The sequence below is a fragment of the Lissotriton helveticus genome, chromosome 4_1, assembly GCF_964261635.1.
Source record: "Lissotriton helveticus chromosome 4_1, aLisHel1.1, whole genome shotgun sequence".
In the NCBI taxonomy this organism is placed as follows: domain Eukaryota; kingdom Metazoa; phylum Chordata; class Amphibia; order Caudata; family Salamandridae; genus Lissotriton; species Lissotriton helveticus.
In genome coordinates, this window is record NC_136063.1 from 1,476,377,251 (window position 1) to 1,476,395,971 (window position 18,721).

The 18,721-nt window shown below is 44.9% G+C and overlaps 1 protein-coding gene across 1 annotated transcript in view; it reads right to left on the minus strand.

The window, feature by feature from the left end:
• SSR1 (signal sequence receptor subunit 1) overlaps window positions 1-18,721 on the minus strand; it is a 149,854-nt gene that overhangs the window by 75,547 nt on the left and 55,586 nt on the right. The window contains exons 3-4 of the mRNA XM_078688066.1: window positions 18,139-18,232; window positions 17,138-17,400 (exon numbers count right to left, since the gene is read on the minus strand). Of these exons, the coding sequence (XP_078544192.1) occupies window positions 17,138-17,400; window positions 18,139-18,232 (357 nt within the window). The remainder of the gene's footprint in view (window positions 1-17,137; window positions 17,401-18,138; window positions 18,233-18,721) is intronic.

Sequence of the window (18,721 nt, forward strand, 5' to 3'; positions counted from 1 at the left end):
AAAGAACCAGGTTTTAAGTTCCTTTTTGAACAAATCAATTGATGGCAACCTTTTAATCTCAATTGGAATAGAATTCCAAAGCTGAGGGGCCACAACTGAAAAGGCCCTAGCTCCCCATCTAGCCAGCCTAACACGAGGCACGACAAGTTGGAGAAGTTCAGTGGATCGAAGGCCTCTAGCTGGGACATAACGGGCGAGTAAGGAACTAATCCCACTCGTTGATCCCTCCGCCAGTGCTCTGTAGGTCATACATAGAATTTTAAAATAAATTCTATGCTGCACTGGAAGCCAATGAAGGTCTTTCCTGGCTTTGGTGACAGATAATGACTTGGGAAGGGCCAAAACAAAACGTGCAGCCGCATTCTGCACAATTTGCAGTCGATGTATGTGGCTCTTGTTGGACTCCATATACAAAGAATTGCAATAATCCAACCTGGAGCCAACCAGCGCGACTGCAATTTGTTTACGCGCTTGGGGATAAAGATATCCGCGGATTCTATTAAGGGTCCTAATCACACCCCAGCAGGTGGCCACGGTCCTGTTAACTTGAAGGGACATAGAGAGTAAGGTGTCAAATATCACACCCAAATTTCTGGTTGATTGGGATGGAGTGGGGCAGATGCCAAGAGAGGAAGGCCACCACTCGCTCGACCAAGCATCCTGGTTCTTTCCAAAGACCAGTACCTCTGTTTTTTCGCCATTGAGCTTCAGGGAATTAATAGTCATCCAGTCTGCCACGAACTGCATGCATACCCTAAAGCTTGAGGCGGATGTTGCAACAGAGGAATGAGCCAGAGACACCATAATTTGGGTGTCATCAGCGTAGGATACTACCTCCATCCCCTGCGATCTTACTAGTCTAGCAAGGGGGGCCACATAGATGTTAAACAGGGTCGGACTCAAGGCCGACCCTTGTGGCACCCCACATTGCAAAGACTTAGCAGGGGAGAGGTAGTTCCCAAGCATCACTCTCTGCTCTCTTTCTAAAAGAAAGGAGTTCAAAAGACTCAGGGCCGACCCCTCAACTCCTGCCTCCCTAAGCCGAGATGTTAAAATGGCAGGAGACAGGGTATCGAATGCGGCCGAGAGATCAAGCAGGACCAAGACAGTAGTTTGGCCGGAGTCCACTTTACGCCGGATGTTATCGGCCACAAGGGTGAGAGCGGACTCTGTGCTGTGATGTTTTCGGAAGCCATGTTGTGTATTGTCTAAGTATCCAGACTGATCGAGAAAGGAGGACAAGTGAAGGTTGAGGTGTGCCTCCAAGATTTTTGCAGGAGCAGGGAGAAGGGAAATAGGCCTGAAGTTTTTTAAAAGGCCAGGGTCGAGGGATGGTTTTTTAAGGAGAGGCTTCACAATAGCCTTCTTCCATACCGTTGGAAAAGAGCCCTGGGTTATAGATTTATTCATGGCCATGAGCATGGGAGGAAGAAGACTACTTCTACACTCTTTAAGTTTTTTAAGAGGTAGAGGATCCATGGGGGAAGAGGATTTAGTCCTATCCAGTAAAAGATTCAATCCCTCCAACGACAAAGGGGGAAATTCCGTTAGGAAAGATATAGGAGAATCTTTACAGAAGGAATCTAGATTGGATATCACAGGGAGAATGTTCTGATCCAATGAATGGCGCTCGACTTCCAGAGAAGCATGGATATCAAAGATCTTCTTATGGAAGAAGTCAGAGATCTTATTGCATAGTTCCTGTGAACTAACTACAGGATCAGGGAGTTGAAGGGAGCATAATGAATCGGCGATTTTAAACAGCTCCCTGGAAGATGTCAGAGAGCTGGTAAGATTGGAGAAGTATTCCTGCTTCTCCATTACCACTCTCTGTTTATACTCCCGTAATGCAGACTTGTGAGCCTCTCGATCCCTGAAATCCCATGATTTCCTCCACCTTCTCTCAATGCTCCTACATCCCTGCCTCAAGAGTCTCAGCTGGTTAGAGAACCAAGGTGCAGTAGGCTTCAGCCGGGCTACATATCGCAGAGAAGCGGGGGCAAGTTTATCAACAGCACTAGCGATGGAGTCCATCAGAACTAAAGCTGCCTCATCTGCATCCTTACGAGCAAGAGAATCTGTAGAGGAAACAAGAGAGGCAAGAGCCTCATCCGTAATGTTCCTTAGGTTTCTCCTAAGGGTACGTGAGGAAATAGTCTGGTTAACAGAACAAGGGGCAGGAAGAACAAATTCCAGCGGAACTGCGAAGTGGTCCGTCCAAACCAGTGGCAGGGGGGGGCCAGTCGAAAGTCTAGGGTCATTAGAGAATACCCCATCAAGTATATGACCAGCCGTATGAGTAGGACTGCTCACAAGTTGATGAAAGACACAAGCTCCAAGTGACTCAACCAAAGATATAGTATCCTTTGAATTGGTGTCATCAAGATGAAAATTCAAATCGCCCAAGATGGTAAGACAAGGCTTACCAAAATAGGGTTCAAGAATTCTCAAAAGATCCGAAGAGAAACCAGATCTAGGACCCGGATGCCTATATATCAAGATCCCTGTAAAAGAGGCCGATGGGGCACACGTGATACAAAAATAGAAAGCTTCGAAACGATCTTGAGGCATGGATAGTAGTTTAATATTGCATGAGAAAGAGGATCTAGAAAGAATAGCAATTCCTCCACCTCTGCGGAGCAGTCTATCCTGCCTATGCAAGGAATAGCCATCGGGAATGGCCATCAGCAGATCGTGACCAGAAGTATCAGAGGCCCAGGTCTCAGTAATAAACACCCAGTCCGGTTGTCGCGCATCAACAAAGTCGTGAAAGGCCACATTGTGCTTGACGAGTGAGCGTGCGTTAATGAGAAAACCAGTTCTTGAAGAGTTACCTGGTCGAGTTTGATGGGGCAACGAATTAATCAAATCACTAGATACAAAGTTGAAAGAAGTGGAACATACGCTACAACACAGGGAATGCAATATCCCCTCAGGCGAAAAGCGGTGTGAGCAGGATAGCGAACGTGGTTTAAAAGTAAGAAAATTAGCCTTAGAATATTGCCTACTTGCCTCAGAGGATGATAGTGGGGTGGTAGCCGAGTCCAGCCCGACCTGCAGCCCGTCCTCAGCGCGGACGGGCGCAGACGGGCTGAACTCAGGCGTAACTCCGGCGATCTCGCTGCGCGATTACGCTGCGCGTATACATGGCTGCAATTTATGTTGGTCGCGCCTCCTAAGTGAGGACTAGACCGCGCTGTAACTGACCCCTCACTTAATATGGCCGCCGTCAAGACACTGGCGAGGGACCCGCAAATTGTGGTGCTTCACCGATTATTGTGCAAGTAGGAGTGGCAGCGTGCAGGTAAGCGTGGCCGGCTGATTTAAAAACAGGGGAAATAATTTGCGCTAACATAAAACAACACAAAGACAAAAACGGGAATATTAAAATGTAGGAAGAGCTGCCAGTAACGAAGCGCTACCAAGGAGTGCGCTAAGCTAATTAAGACCGCGCCTAAGATTTGCCTCAAATTTATGGTGGTCGCGCCTCCTAAGTGAGGACTAGACCGCGCTGTAACTCACCCCTCACTTAATATGGCCGCCGGCAAGACACTGGCGAGGGACCCGCAAATTGCGGTGCTTCACCGATTATTGTGCAAGTAGGAGTGGCAGCGTGCAGGTAAGCGTGGCCGGCTGATTTAAAAACAGGGGAAATAATTTGCGCTAACATAAAATAACACAAAGACAAAAACGGGAATATTAAAATGTAGGAAGAGCTGCCAGTAACGAAGCGCTACCAAGGAGTGCGCTAAGCTAATTAAGACCGCGCCTAAGATTTGCCTCCAATTTATGGTGGTTGCGCCTCCTAAGTGAGGACTAGACCGCGCTGTAACTCACCCCTCACTTAATATGGCCGCCGTCAAGACACTGGCGAGGGACCCGCAAATTGCGGTGCTTCACCGATTATTGTGCAAGTAGGAGTGGCAGCGTGCAGGTAAGCGTGGCCGGCTGATTTAAAAACAGGGGAAATAATTTGCGCTAACATAAAATAACACAAAGACAAAAACGGGAATATTAAAATGTAGGAAGAGCTGCCAGTAACGAAGCGCTACCAAGGAGTGCGCTCCATATAGCTCAAACTCGGATGTATTGATTCTCGGAGAGCTACTTGTTTGTGTAAATTGGTGCTAATATCTACAATTCTGCACCAAAGAATTAAACGCATAGCGTGATTAATGATTCATTGAATGTGTACAAGTGCAGGGGCATAGTAGTTTTTTTTTTTTTTTGTTCTCGTTTGTGGGGATCAGCTTGCTGATCTTCTTGTTGGAGCGGTTCTGGGGGTAATACCGCTCGCCTCATTGCCTACACTCAGTAACATTGGAACCCATTATCTTGTGGTAACCCGGGAGTTGCGCCCAGGAATTCTCGAGTATATAAATACCTCTTAGCTGTTTGTGTCAAGTTCTTAGGAGATTGCTCTTTTGAAGTGGTTGAAGTAACTGCTCCACCTATTTTATTTATTTTAAAAGTTTTATATAGCGCTGGCTAGACCCGGAGGTATCAGAGCACTTTAAATGAGCATCGGATCATAGTTACAGGTTACATCGTTACAAAGGTTACATCGTTCTTAGAGCATGGCAACATAGTTATTTGTAAGGTCGAGATAAACAATAAGCACAAATACGATTTATTCAGCCATGCAGCATGCTTGTGAATCCTAAGTGGCTGAATAAATATCTATTTCATACTAAATAGGGAACCTAACAGTCCATCAGCATACTCGGTCCCATATCCCACAACATACTTTAAGTCACCAATTACTCTCATTCCCAGTCCAGCAAGCAGGGACAGCTGCAGCTAATTGGCTAAATGTGTATGGGCACGTCCAGTGGTGAAATGGACTGTTGCTTGACTTGTACAGCGCAAAAGGTGTGTACTGAAGAAGTCTAGTGGAATGAAGAGGATACTGTTTTGGCTACGACTGCCACATATCAAAGAGAAATATACCAGACACTTGCTCACATTTGAGATTCAAGCAAAAAGAACAAATGATGGACGGTTTAATCCATCATTCTTTTGCTCACCACGCCCCCCCCCAGCTTGGACCCAGCCATATGCAAAATCAGTCTTGACCCTGTGGCTCATGGGAACAGTCCAGCCAGAAATGACAAGCCAGGTCCTGCCTGGACTAGAAAAAAACTTTCTGGGATAATTTTCAGGGCATCACCCCTCATCAGGCAGGATAGCTTGAATCCAGTGGCGCAGTGATCACGGTCTCAGGATGCTTGTTTCCAGTCCAGGGAAGACCTGGCCTGGCAGTTCGGGCTGGACTGTTCCCATGAGAAACCGGGTCAAGACTGATATGAAAAGGGCTGGGTCTGAATTGGGGTGGAGAAGTGAACTAATAACGGTGATGGACTTAACCCAGATCTAATAGTGACTGGATGGGAGGGTCTGAAAAGTTTCGGCGCGCCGTCCATCATCTTATTGTGTTTGCACATTTGAAATTCTGCTAAATTCCGGGCATGTTCCTTAAACACAACTTTATATAAAATCATCTGTATACATTTTTAACATGCCTTTCTATATTCGTTTTTTTACTTTATCAGCGAGGGATCATTACATAGCTCTATTTCACATTTTGAAGAGCTTTCTTTCTTATATTTAAGGGGATTTACTTAGTTGTAAGGGAGAAAACAATACTGGCTTTAGGCGATTTTCAAATTTGTTGACCAAGCCAGGACAGAATACTGGCCCACAATTAAAAACAGTTCAGGTGGCAACCCTACTTGGCTGGAAGGTTCATTCCAGAAACTGGCACCGTAGTATGTGTAAAGTGCTGGAAAGGGACCACTCTACTTATCGAGTAGTCTGAGGGGTTACAAGTTTCAGTGAAAGGTAGCCCAAAACAAGTAAGTAGGTCAGGTTGATGCATTTCCAGGACTAGTTTACCCGCTGTGACTAGTTAGTTGGGAGTCTGGTGAAAGTAGAAACAGTCCAAAGAATGTTGGTGCTTCACAACTGAACCTGCCTCCACAAGGTATTTATGTGCATTTTTTTATTTATCAACTTACAGTAAAATTCTTAGGGGAGGTCAAAAGAAAAATGTATGCCTGGACTGAACCACCCACCAAGTGCACCATCTTCTTTGTTAAAAATGGCAGCTATGACTAGCGCCACTGTTATTTGTTTTTGTAAGCAGGTGAACAGAACACTCATCTGCACACCTGGGGAACGGGACTCCATCTGTTGGGGTGTGGTCTTTGGAGTGGCAATACCAGATCCTTGTAGAAAATGTTTTCTAAACGGTGTTCCTTTCTCCCCTCGTGTTCATGTCACTGCCTGACAGCTAGCTTAATGGATAACATAATTCTATCAATAGATTACCATGTACTTTCCAGTAAGAGATACAACCAAACCAGTATACACATGTCACAGAATGATGAGAAATCGAGCCAGTATGGATGAGTGGTTGGATAATGGCTCCATCGCATAATTACTAGACCCACTCCACTCCTCCAACTTCAGGTGCTTCACACCTAGACCCCTTTGCACTCTCGGCAATAAACTTTGTTTTGAATCGATATTAACTGTAATGGTGTGTGAAGTACGGTGAAGTTAATTGTTGCAGTCCCTTCAGAAACCAAAATTGTTGAAATTGTTTCAGATGAGGTTATATTATGGCGTACTGTTTATTATTAGCACTTGCAGTACTAGCCAAGTAACGATGAAATAACAAAATTACAATAACTTAAGTGCACGGAGCGGGCCAGGATTAGATGATAAACACCAGACATTATATAATCTGAGACCTATGGGAACTTGGTTCCTAAATGATACGCACATAACAGTGCCTGTTGCCAATTTTGCTTATCATAGATGTTTTACCAAAATTTAACATGTGAAGATTTTAAAATTAAAGGGATGATAAAGATAACCGTATTTTAAAGCCCTACCATGATCTTGCCACACGTTTTTCTCTGGTTATTCTTTCTTTATAATAATTAGGTTTTCAGAAACACACGATGATAGCTCTTGCTTTGCAACATAGATCAACGGTTTCCCCCTCAAGCTATTGGTCCCCTTAGAAACAAAAATGCCTTGCCTAGCCTTTTTTTACCAATCCCATTTTACCCCCAGAAGCTCGTGAATCCACTTCCAGGGTACTGACAAAAGATAGAGCGAAATCTAAAAATACACATGTCCTATGTGTACTGAAATCTTATCCACGCTGTTTACACGTCTATCCAGGTGATGCACATCCATTCTGCCATTACCATGACAAAGCGAAGCATACTAATGCAGCTTTCAGTAAATAACTCCTTCAAAACAGACATTTCCTTTGGATTCTGGGATATGTAGCCCTGCTCTCAGGACTACAAATATTTAAATAGACAGAAAAAAAAAAATGAACAGTGTAGAAAGTTGGCTCTGTATATAGTATACTACTAAGTGGTTATATCGTGCACAGAGTCCAGAGATTCCACCAGAAACGTACAAGGTTCAATGTGAACCCAAAGTGCGCCATTTGTGATAGTGTGGTAGGGGAGCCTTAGGCCTAACACAGAGGAGTGTAGGACATTTGCTATGCACTAATAACACATCAGAAAACAGCTTACCGGGTAGGTCGCGGTCAGGGGAGTCTTCGAGTTGAGGCTGCAGGTGTCAAGGCGGAGTCCGACAGGAGGCAGCCCACAATGGACTGGTGTTCAGAAGCGCTGGGGAACCTTGACAGGACCGGCGGGTCACTTGGACTCGGGCTGTGGGCGTCAGGTGCAGAGGTGGATCCGGAGTAGAGTTGGAGGTTCCTCAGGGCAGAGTTCTTTTGTTTTTGTAGAGGTTTCTTCTGGACAGGTCCACTGTCCATGTGAGATTTAGAGTCTTTATCTAAGGCAGTCAGTCCTCCCAGGGCTTTGGAGGTCACTGGGCCTGCAGGACAAATCGTCTTTTTGTACCAAAGGCGAAAGGCAGCAGACAGGCCGGAAGGGCTGGTGCAGAGTCAGGCACTGATCCATCTGCTTTCATGCTGGTGCAGCTCTTCGGTGTCCAGGCTGCTCAGGTCATCGTAGCTCTCCCTTTAGGGTCTGTGAGGGGGTGGGGGGCGTCTAAGTACTAGATTTAGGGGGTTTACAGGGGAGTAACAGGTAGGGACCAAGTGGTTTGTTATCTGGGGTGTCTGCGCACACACACCATTATTCCAACCTCCATTGTCCCACCATCTTCAAGATAGTGGGCACTGATCAGTGTACTTTACTTCGCCTCCAGCACCTGAGGGGTGGAGTTGGCAAGAGGGGTACACCTCTTGTTCTCACACCGGTTCGCACAGCAAAACTGGGCGTTTGAATCTGGAGTGGCCATTGGCGGCTAGCAGCAGTGGTGGTGGTTGGGTTCGTATTACAAAGGCTTTCCTTTCGAGAACTGTGCCCATCCTGGGGGAGAAGGTGTGAGGGGGCGGGGGGGACTGACGAAGGACGACTAGAGTGGTCTAGTTTCCAGCCCATGTACTCTATGGCTTTCCAGGCACTTACAATATTAAAAATAGACTTAAATGTTGTAGGGGCATATCTGCGCATGCAGATATGTCCGCATCTGGGATACAGTGCACCGTGCCTTAGGGATTGTAAGGGAGGGGTGGCTTACGCACACAGTCAGCAGGCTTCAGTGACTGTTAGCATGCCTTGTTGATGGCTCTCTAGGAGACCCTCTTCAGTCCCAATGCCCTAGATACAAGGGGTACCATTTACTAGGGACATCCAGGAGGGCCTGAAGTTACCAATTGTGGGACAGTTTTAGGGAAAGAACACTGGTACTGTGAACCTGGGCAGCAGGGTCCCAGGACACTTAAGTCAAATATGCATGAAAAGCTGGCCAAAACTTGGCCGTGGGGGGAATACTGCAACAGAAACCCACTTTCCCACAAACCAGAGGCACTATTATTGCAGAACTGGGAAACTTGTGCATTGGGCATAGTCCACTTATCCAGCTTTACCTTTAGAGAACCAATACCATTGTGCACCAGTGCATCTTTCTCCTTTTTAATCCTTTTTGTGTTTCAGACACCATTTCTCCTGGGAGATTGTTCCATGCACTCACTGCCTTAAATACATTCAAATGTTAATCCTGCCTCAATTCATTTCAGTCTCATTATGGCAAGTTCTAGAATTTAAAAAAAACTAGTTAAAGCTACTCAATTCACATTTGTAGCTATACCGTCTTTTTTGGACTTTAAGACTAGTCCCCTTTTAGGTTTACATGTAATGTTTCATATTCATGTTATAAGAAAAGCAACAAAATAAATATAACAGAGCACACCTTGCTCTTCATAATCTTCAAGGACCCTCAGCATCAGAACTGTTCTGAGGACATGGGTGGGCATTTGCAGAGAAGCATACAGACATGTCCTTGTCCAACCCATCAAGCTGTCCATAAATGTCCTCTCTCCTTAAGCAGCGGTCTGCTCAAGCCGACTGGTTGGCGAGTAACAAAGAAGTCTATGTGTAGAAACCCCATGAATTATTGGAATATTTTCTGCTTGTGTGGTCAGTGGAGACACCAGCTTAAGTTCTATGCACCAGACTGGTTAATTTCTGCAATGTGGCCACATGCACTGCAAAAACCCTCTCAGCCAACAAAGCGGTGGAGGACTAAGTGTCCCCTTGCTTCCAGATGTTGAAGAGCAGTTTGTTGTGTGGACCATGAATAATCACAATGGATCTCAGCAGCTGCAGCAAGGCCTTTAATGAACACTTTTGTGAATTAGACTAGTCGCACAAGGCATGGATTTGGAACACCTGGTCACTGTGACCTGCAGACAGAGTGGGCAGAAGGGACATTATATCAAGAGTTTAAAAGTACATGCACTCCAGAGTTGAAACCAGAGACAAATGGACTTGAGGTGCAGAAAATTGTGCCACTTCAGTTCCAGAAGGAGTTATAGGAAAAGCCTGCATACGGTACAGCTCCAACCACACTGCCATATATAAGCACTCATTCTCAGAGTAAGAGTCCGGGGTATTAATGAGGAGCACTACCAAAGCCTTCGTCAGGACACCTTTCTAGCACCTCTTTGGGTGCAGGGATTCATGGTCTTTGGTGCCAGTCTCGGATTTAAGAAGAGATGCCCTTAAAATAAATAGCCCTGGGACGCCACAAACAAAGGATACATTTTTTTTTTTAGAGGGACCAGGACCAAAGTTGGGCTGGCAGCTGAAACAGTTATAATGGCCCTATGGTCTTCAGACCAGCCTCTCCAAGGTCAAGATGTAGGGAAGTCCCCCTTTTTGATATGTCACCCCTTCTTTTTGGTTGGCATTCGATACAATTTTGACAGAAAGTGCACTGCTTTCCTGCTATATAGGTCCCCAGCGCCAGATCTCCCTCTAAAGCTGTACAATTGTTCCCCCAATTGGCAAGACCTTTGGCACCCCTGTATGTCTCTAGTAAATGGCAACCCAGGTACCCAAGCCATGGGTGCTACTGAGGGACCCTAAGGGCTGCAGCATGTATCGTGCCACCCTTAAGGATCCCCTCACCTAACTCATGCAGGCTGCTTTTGCAGTCTGAGTGTCTTGGTGCAGATAAAAGTGAAGACACAACATGACACACATCCCTATGTGTCTTGCCTTTACTGCGTGCATTGGCTGCAGGCATGTCACCCCTCCAGCCATAAAGCAGGGTGCACTATACTCCATGTGTGGACATAGTACAGGGACATTTTTTCCAATGTAGCTATCTAGTTCCTTTACTGCAAGTCACCAGGGAAGTCATTTTAAGTACATGTGCTGGACACTGGTGAAAAGTATCAAACATCTTGTATTAATAAACCCTGCTGATTCCAGTAATGGATTTATTAATACAGGCGGCACTTTAACGGTGCCCCTTGAAAACCTACCAACTACTAATGTGCTTGCTGAATGGTCCTGACCAACCTGCCATCATAGACTAGTTCATACGGCAGGATGAGCTCTTAAAGGCCCACCACTTTGGAATGCGAATATGGCTTCCCTCAGAGGTGAGGAGATGCCAACTCCCCCAGATCAAGGTCTTTTTGGCACTCTATTGGTCAGAGAGGTGTGTTCACCCTCAGGCTAGTTCCACCCCTAAGGTAGGCTACCTGATGTGGACACGAAAATTGGAAGCCTGCCATCTTGGCATTGTCAGAATTAGAAACGCTGGAACAGGGTTATGCCCACTTACCACAGAAGTGGTCATATAGGGGGGCGTAGTGACCCCAGGGGTAGGAAGCGTATTGGCTACTACCCTACACTCCCCTAATACCCCTAAATCTGGGGAACTCCCTGCCACCAGGAAATCAGATCCTGTCGACCTGAAAGAAGACGACTGACACTGAAGAGCCACAACTGCACCTGTGCCCTCTCATAGCCCAAGTCGAAGTGAGCAAATGGTGCCTGCATGCCCCCCAGAGACGAAGAAATCCTTGGGTTTGTCAACAGTGGACTTCCCGATGCCGCCTACAGCCTCTTTGTGCAGGCACCCTCCGCCGTGACGGTCTATGGTCAGAGAACACCAAAGGGTGTCCCTACGTCCAATAGCAACGCGAGACAAGAGGCCCCCTTCGTAGTTGAGCCAGACTGGTCCCCCAGTCCCACCTTGCAGCCTCTTGGTGACAGGACCAATCCTCATAAACTTACACAGGGCACCCCATGCTAAAAAGCACCTCTGCACAAAGCTGCCCCAGTGCTGCCAGAGGTGACCCGTTATTTCTGCCTTGCTTGGACCTGGTCTGTCCCATACTCAACTCTAGTCCAGAAGATTGGTCCTATAAGTCGCTGTCATGTACTTGTATGCAGTATATTTCTTTTTCTCCATAGGATAACATTACCACTCCAGAATTTGCACTAAGTGTTGATTTTTAAAAATTGCAAATACTTATAACTCAAAATGTACTTACCTGATTTTGATGTTCTTGGTGACTAAAACCATATACAGATAAGTGTAATTTTTTATAAATTGGTGTGAATCTACTTACTGAGTCACATGCATCATTTATTGACTGTGTGTATGCAGCAGATGCCTAACACTCCTCTCCTTATAAGCCTAGGGTTGCTCACCCACCCAACCCCTTAAGAGATCACCTTGGGACTGCTAGAGCAAGCCCCTTTCCACTTATAAGGGATACCTGGACTCATTGCACAGTATACCTCGTTATAAAGAGCAAGCTTCCTACACAAGGCTTCTCCTAAATCTTTAAACTTAACACTCAGATCGTCCAGGAAGCAATTAAAGTATCGAGGAAAGCAGGAGGCAAACAATTTGAATGGAACTGGGGGGTACTGTTCCACCACTCTGGGTCCAACTATTAATGGTTAAAATGACTGGAGATTACAGACTCCCATGGCTGACGGGGTTATCCAAAGCTGAACCTGCCACCAGAGGAGATGTGCTGTCTGTATCATGATAGGCTTAACCATGTGTATAGCGATGCCAAACCTAGCTTCTCCAGGCAGTGTACTGGCAGAGAAGGTAGTGGGTTGAGATACTCTGCTGTGGAGTACCTCAAGGCTTATGAGCCTTCCAACCAGACTGTAGCAGTTGGTCGAGTGGAGAGGCTTCCATGATGGGGAGTTATACTCTCACAGATGTGCTGCCGCTTCTTGTTCCTCATGTTGCTAAATGACTGATGCAGTGTTCAAACACACGCCCCCCCCCAAGCCGTCACCTGTATCCCCTTACCCTTCCTTGCTCCATGCACCTTGTCCCCTATGTTCTTTAAATGCTTTTCTTGATACTTTTGTAACTTTTAACTGATGTAAATTGCAACATTACTGTTCCTCAAGTAAAGCGCTCGGATTCCTTCGGGTTTAGCCAGCACTATATAATAAGTCATTAATTAAATATGTTCCCATTTAGTACTCTGTCTACTTCCCTAGCTCCTATCCCTTCTCCCTTGAATCTCTCCCCTTGCCTGCTACTCTGCCTAGCCCCCTGTCCTTTTGTGCCCTTTGACCAAGCACTCCTCCTCCTCTTGTTGGGGAAAGATCCAATATTTATCCTCTGGAGTCTCAGCGATCCCACAGAGAGTCCACTGCGCCAAGGGAGCCACTCACAGTTGAGGTTTGGTATGGCACCCCTTGCCAAAGCACTCCCTCTCCCCTCTTTGCGGAAGGATCCAGTATGTAGGTCTTGGAGTCCCAGAGACACCTCAGAGTCCACTGCGTAAAGGGAGCCTCTCGCAACAGATATAGGAAAGTGATACCACTTCCCCTGGGATGACAGCTTACTGGACTTTGGATGTTGCTTTTGACTTATCTACCGGTTTGTGTCCCTATCGCCCTTCCCCCGCCTCTTTCCATGCGGTGTCTCACCCTCCCCTCCTCTTTTCCACCTTCATTATCTGTCTACTTCCCCTGCTCCTACCCCCCTCCCCTGAATCTCTCCCCTTGCCCGCTTTTACCCTTACGTATTTGTGCTTATTATCTCGACCGTACAATGCAACTATGTCGCCATGCTCTAATAACTTTGTAACCTTTGTAATGATGTAACCTGTAACTATGATCTGATACTCATGTAACGTGCTCTGATACCCCCGGGTCTAGCCAGAGCTATATAAAACTTTAAAATAAAAGCGGCTTCTTACAGCAAGGAGCTGGGCAACGCTTTCGCACTCAAGTGCTACCTTCACAAAACAAGGAGCTCAGCTCAACTAGCGGCAGATGAGGCAGAAGGCGGTTCTACATGGTCAGCCTGTTTCGGAGACAGGCTACATGAGGCGCAGGGATCATAACCCTGGGGCCTACTTTGTTCTCTGACAGGTGTGGTACACTTGTAGAGTGGGACAAAAACACTGCTGAGAACTTTGAAAAGACCCACGTTATCAAGGACATATGCTGTTTCAGGAATATTTAAACATGGCTCGGCAATGAGAATCGTTCCTGCTTACTGTAACATACAAGTGAGGCAGCCTGTCATTGCCGTTGGTTGTTAATCGGATGTTGTATCTTAAGCAGAAATACTGCAGGTTCTCCTAGTGTCCACTAGGTGGCACTAAAAGGCTGATAATTGGTATACGGAGCAGTAAGAATGACAAACTTATTGACAGTGAAACCAAACTGAAAGGGAAGGGTAACAAGCATTTGCAATGCAATAGGTCGCGCATTATTAAAGTTTGAGCTATTTGTGTTGCATTTAACAATGCCAATAGCTCAAACTTTAATAACGCGAGACCTATTGCATTGCAAATGCTTGATACTCATGTTATATTTATACCCAGATCTCCTGGATTTAGAATTAATTCTTAACACCAATTGAAATAGTCATAAATTGGTTAATTGAGTCTGGTAAGCAACAAACAGATAATTATATTAGTGCAATATATTTACACTCCCCTCCCCTCCCCCGAATCTCAAGATTACAATCATGGGGACTTTTAACATTATATAAACATAATCTTTCTTTTTTCAAACAAAAGGAAATCTGCAAGTGAAGATCGAAATTCTTATCCTGCTCGGGAAAAATACATTATTGTAAAAAAATGGCGACGGGCAAATACACGAAAATAGCACCAACTACACAGCACACAACATAAAACAGAGAAAAACCTATGATCATAATCATTCTGCCTAACTTGGTGAGTCCCCCACTTCATTTTTTTAGGACTCGAGCCCTGTGTGTAGTGCTGAAAATTTATTTTGGTTCCTGCTCTGGTTGTGCCACGATGACATGATGAGATTATATATATATATATATATATATATATATATATATATATATATATATATATATATATATATATATATATATATATATATATATATATATATATATATATATATATATATATTCCTTTTCCGCCTCCTGAGACGGAGACTCTCGTGACGGTGGTGGCGAGGCTGGTGAACAGTAGTAGCCAGAACACAGGAAGAGACCATGGCAAGCAGCTCTACTGAGAGGCGCTCATTTCCTACACTTCCAGATATAGCGTCTTTACAGGCCCCTGGAGTAGCAGCTACTAGGTTTGTCGATTGACGGAAACAATTGCGCATGAGAGATCGCTTCAGATTGCACCAGCTGCAAATCACCGGAGATCAAGTCAAAGCAACAGTGACGCCTGACTGTTAGGCTGCACGACGCCACACGAGCCATATTTTTAGGAGACCTTGCCTGCATGTTTACGCTTGGCTGTTCAATATACACTCCTGCTCTGGTAGAATATAGAGAAATTCCTCTCCTCCTGGACTGTCCCATTGGCTACACAGACAATTGCCAGGAGAGAGCAACCAACAGAAATCTTTTCAACTTGTAGTCAAACCTTCCACTGGCCTCTGACTTTCAAAAACGTTTTAATTATTTTTGCCATAAAAAGTAGAAATCTGTATTTATGAAATTAGCAAATAATTGGGGAGGGTGTGTGTGGGGGGCTGTTGCAGGAGGTCTGGTTTATCTCTAGGAGCTTATGATATAGGAAAGGGCATGCAAAAATATGGAAAACAACTTCTCAAACAATCACTGCGCCATTCAGCCCCTTCAGCGATAATGACAGGCCGCTAATATCATCTCATCTCTAATTTCAAGTGCCAAGCTCATCATCGCTAGTTATACAGCTGCTCCGGCGCGGGTTTGCCGTCAGTGTCATGCAAGGAAGAAAACTTGAGCGGTAAAGTGGCTAATTCTGGAACCTCTAGGGGTTATTGTGGTCAGGAAAATGAGGCAGAGATAGAAAAGCCTCAAGATCGGCCTCTGAACGCAATAATATTCAGGGGAGAGGAGAGGCGGCTTAGTGGCTAGAGCTGCTGACCTTAGAACAACAGAAAACGGGTTTGAACCCCTGCATCAGTCGAACCTTCATGTCATGGACCTGGGGGGGGGGGGGGATCTCGGTGACCTGGTTTCATCCTCCAGTCCACATCTGAACACACTATGCTTTATGGTAACGATTGCAACTTTAGCTGCCTAAAAATACCATTCCAGATATGAAAACGAGAAGGAGAGAAGCACCACGTGGTCGGGGGCTCGACTGCAGAGCAGCGCTGGGATTGGCCCAGCGTTCGAGAAGGACACCACAGCCAAGGACACGCCCGCGAGTGGTGTGTGTGCGCGCCACAGCGAACCATATATTTCCAGTTATCGCTCCCATGTCTGGGCACTATAATTGAAACCACATGGCCTATTGGTGTCTATTACGCGCACCAAGCGCATAATAGACACCAATAGGCCATGGGCGGAGCAATGCGCTCGTATTTGGCCAATTGCGTGCAGTCTTATTAAAAGACGCACACAAAGGTCAATGGGGTAGCGCAAAAGCACAAGCAAGAGCGTGTGAGATTAGAGGTCAGTGCTAAAACCCCGTTTTTCAAGGACTAAAGGTCTGGCGCTACACAAGCAATGCAGCACACTGCAACGCAGGCGCGAGACCTAAAAAGCATAAAAAGAAAGCAGGTCACGGACACTAAAGACCTGTAATCCTGAGCAAGGATTGCCTCTGGAGTATAGCATACAATGTAGTCTTCCAACAGGCAGCTGGAGCGGTCTGGTGCAAGACCACAAGAAGCACTAGAAGCAGGTTTTGACTACATTCTTTTGCTGAAAAGGGACAATGGCTAGTCTGTAGGACTGGGGATGTGTTTTGTATGGTATAAGGTACCAGCATACAAAAGGGCTATAGAAACAAATATATATAGTTTTTGATTCTGGATGTCTGCTGCCCACTAAAAGTGTCAGTTTAATGGTATCTACGCTCACTTTTGCAAAATTATAATTTATGCAGTCATTGCAAAATTTGCAAACTCCTTACTGCACAACCAAAAAGCCCTTACTAGAGAAGGTTTCGTAAGACTGTACCTCTCATTTAACAGATATAAGCAATGGTGTCAAGGCTGCATCAGCATTTGTTTGATTCTGCTGAGAACAATTCAGAGGCATAACATTCTACTAAGTAAGCTCACATTTGACTCGTTATCTGCTGGCAGGGCAGATTTCAAGCAAACTGTCTCGGCATGAATAAATATGCAAAGATTAATACAAAGATGTATATAATTGAGCAACAAAAGTACAGTAAACAGTAGGGTTGCAAAAAAAAGCCATTCAAGTCTCACCAAACACAACTGTGTCGCTTGAAGTGCACCACAGCAAACAATTGAGCTTGGAGTGCACTTCTGGCTCCCCACAAGAGTATATTAATGATACGGATAGGAAATCAATAATCTTTATCCAATTAAAACAGAAAAAAATAACTTACATTTTCATCTTTATAGTTCAAGTTGATTACAAGGCCAAAGGGACGACCCCCCATAGGCTCAGCAGGGATGAAGGAATACTCAAATGTGGCCTGTCTCTGAGGCGGAACCACGGTGTTCAAAGGAAGAGCAGTGAAGTTCTGGATATAAAATTGGTAATCTTGAGGGTATCGAAAAGAGGCATCAAGAGACTCAATGGTAAATTCGTCAGTACCCTTATTGGTGAAACCAACAAGAAACTTCACAATGTTGTTAGCAGGGAAATCTAAGAAAGAACAGACAAAAATCATTGTTAAGGAGAGATGGAATACTGCACCACAAACACTGCTATGGTTACAGCGATCGGACTATAAACAAAAAATGATAATTGGTTATCCTGGTTTGAATTGGGCAGAAACCTTGTTTTCTTATCAATCGTCTAAAGTGCATAACATGGCTGAAAAATGCTCTCTACAGTGATCTTGATATGAGGTTTGGTTTGTCACACTAGTTAATGAAACCCAGAGAAGAGAGCATTCTACACTCCTCTTCTAAGCAGAAATCTAACTATACAGAAGACTTGGTTCGACTCCATAAATGTTCAGGTGCTAGTCAAAACAGGTTACAAAGTGCGAGGTCTTGGCTGCAAGTCCACCTTCCTTCTTTCCTGGCAAGAAAAAGGCCAGGATTACCTGGTTAAGACATTCCTGGTTAGAGGGTTGTCTTTGGTACCGTAATGGGGACATGAGTACAAAAAAGCAAACAGCCTTATTAACATCGATTAACTTCTTATCTAGCATTTCTACTCAAATGTAACAAGGTTCCTTTCGACGACATGGTCCATGAAGAACGGTCAATCTCAGTGGATGTGTAATGTCCTCTTGCAATATTAAATCTTCTTGCAATCATTGTTTGCCAGCTTATGTTTCGAAAAATGGCTGTGGCAGAGGCCAAAAGCCTTCCCTAGTAACTCCAAGCATAAAGCAAATACTGTGAAATAAAAATAAAAAGTTAAAAAATATACCTTCTCCTTTCACAAACAAGATGGTGGTGTCAGCGTTTGGTGAGGCCTTTGGTTCTCCGGATGTCAAGTCTTCCTCTTCTTCTTTTTCTTCTACCTAAAAATGGACAAAAGTCATTTTTCAAAAGCACAAAAGTTGCCAGCATGCACTACCTACTGTAAGCAATTATTGCGAAGAAGCTACACTCCACTCAAAAGCTCGATCTGCAACGGGCGAGAACTCAGAAGTCATTGAAACAGCATCAAAACCCAAATCAAGTTAATTATTGAAGATGGAGCTAGCAATGCCCGACCACTGAAGGGGAACTTAAAATTTGTAAAGGTGGTAGGGTAAAGAACCACACAGCAAGTGTTTCCATACTAGCGGAGTTGAAGAGCATTTAAAGAACCAATCTGCATTATGCCCCCCAAAATAAAGAGACAATCAGGATCACAAAGAGAGGTTATCAACTTTTAAATGCAGTTCTTAGGATAGGGACACTTCTCAGTTTTAGAAGCTTCAAAACATTTTACACATCATTAAATACCTTTCTTTTATTTATTTGTGCTCAAAATAGGCGAGCTCAGGTTTCCAAGCACTGCACAG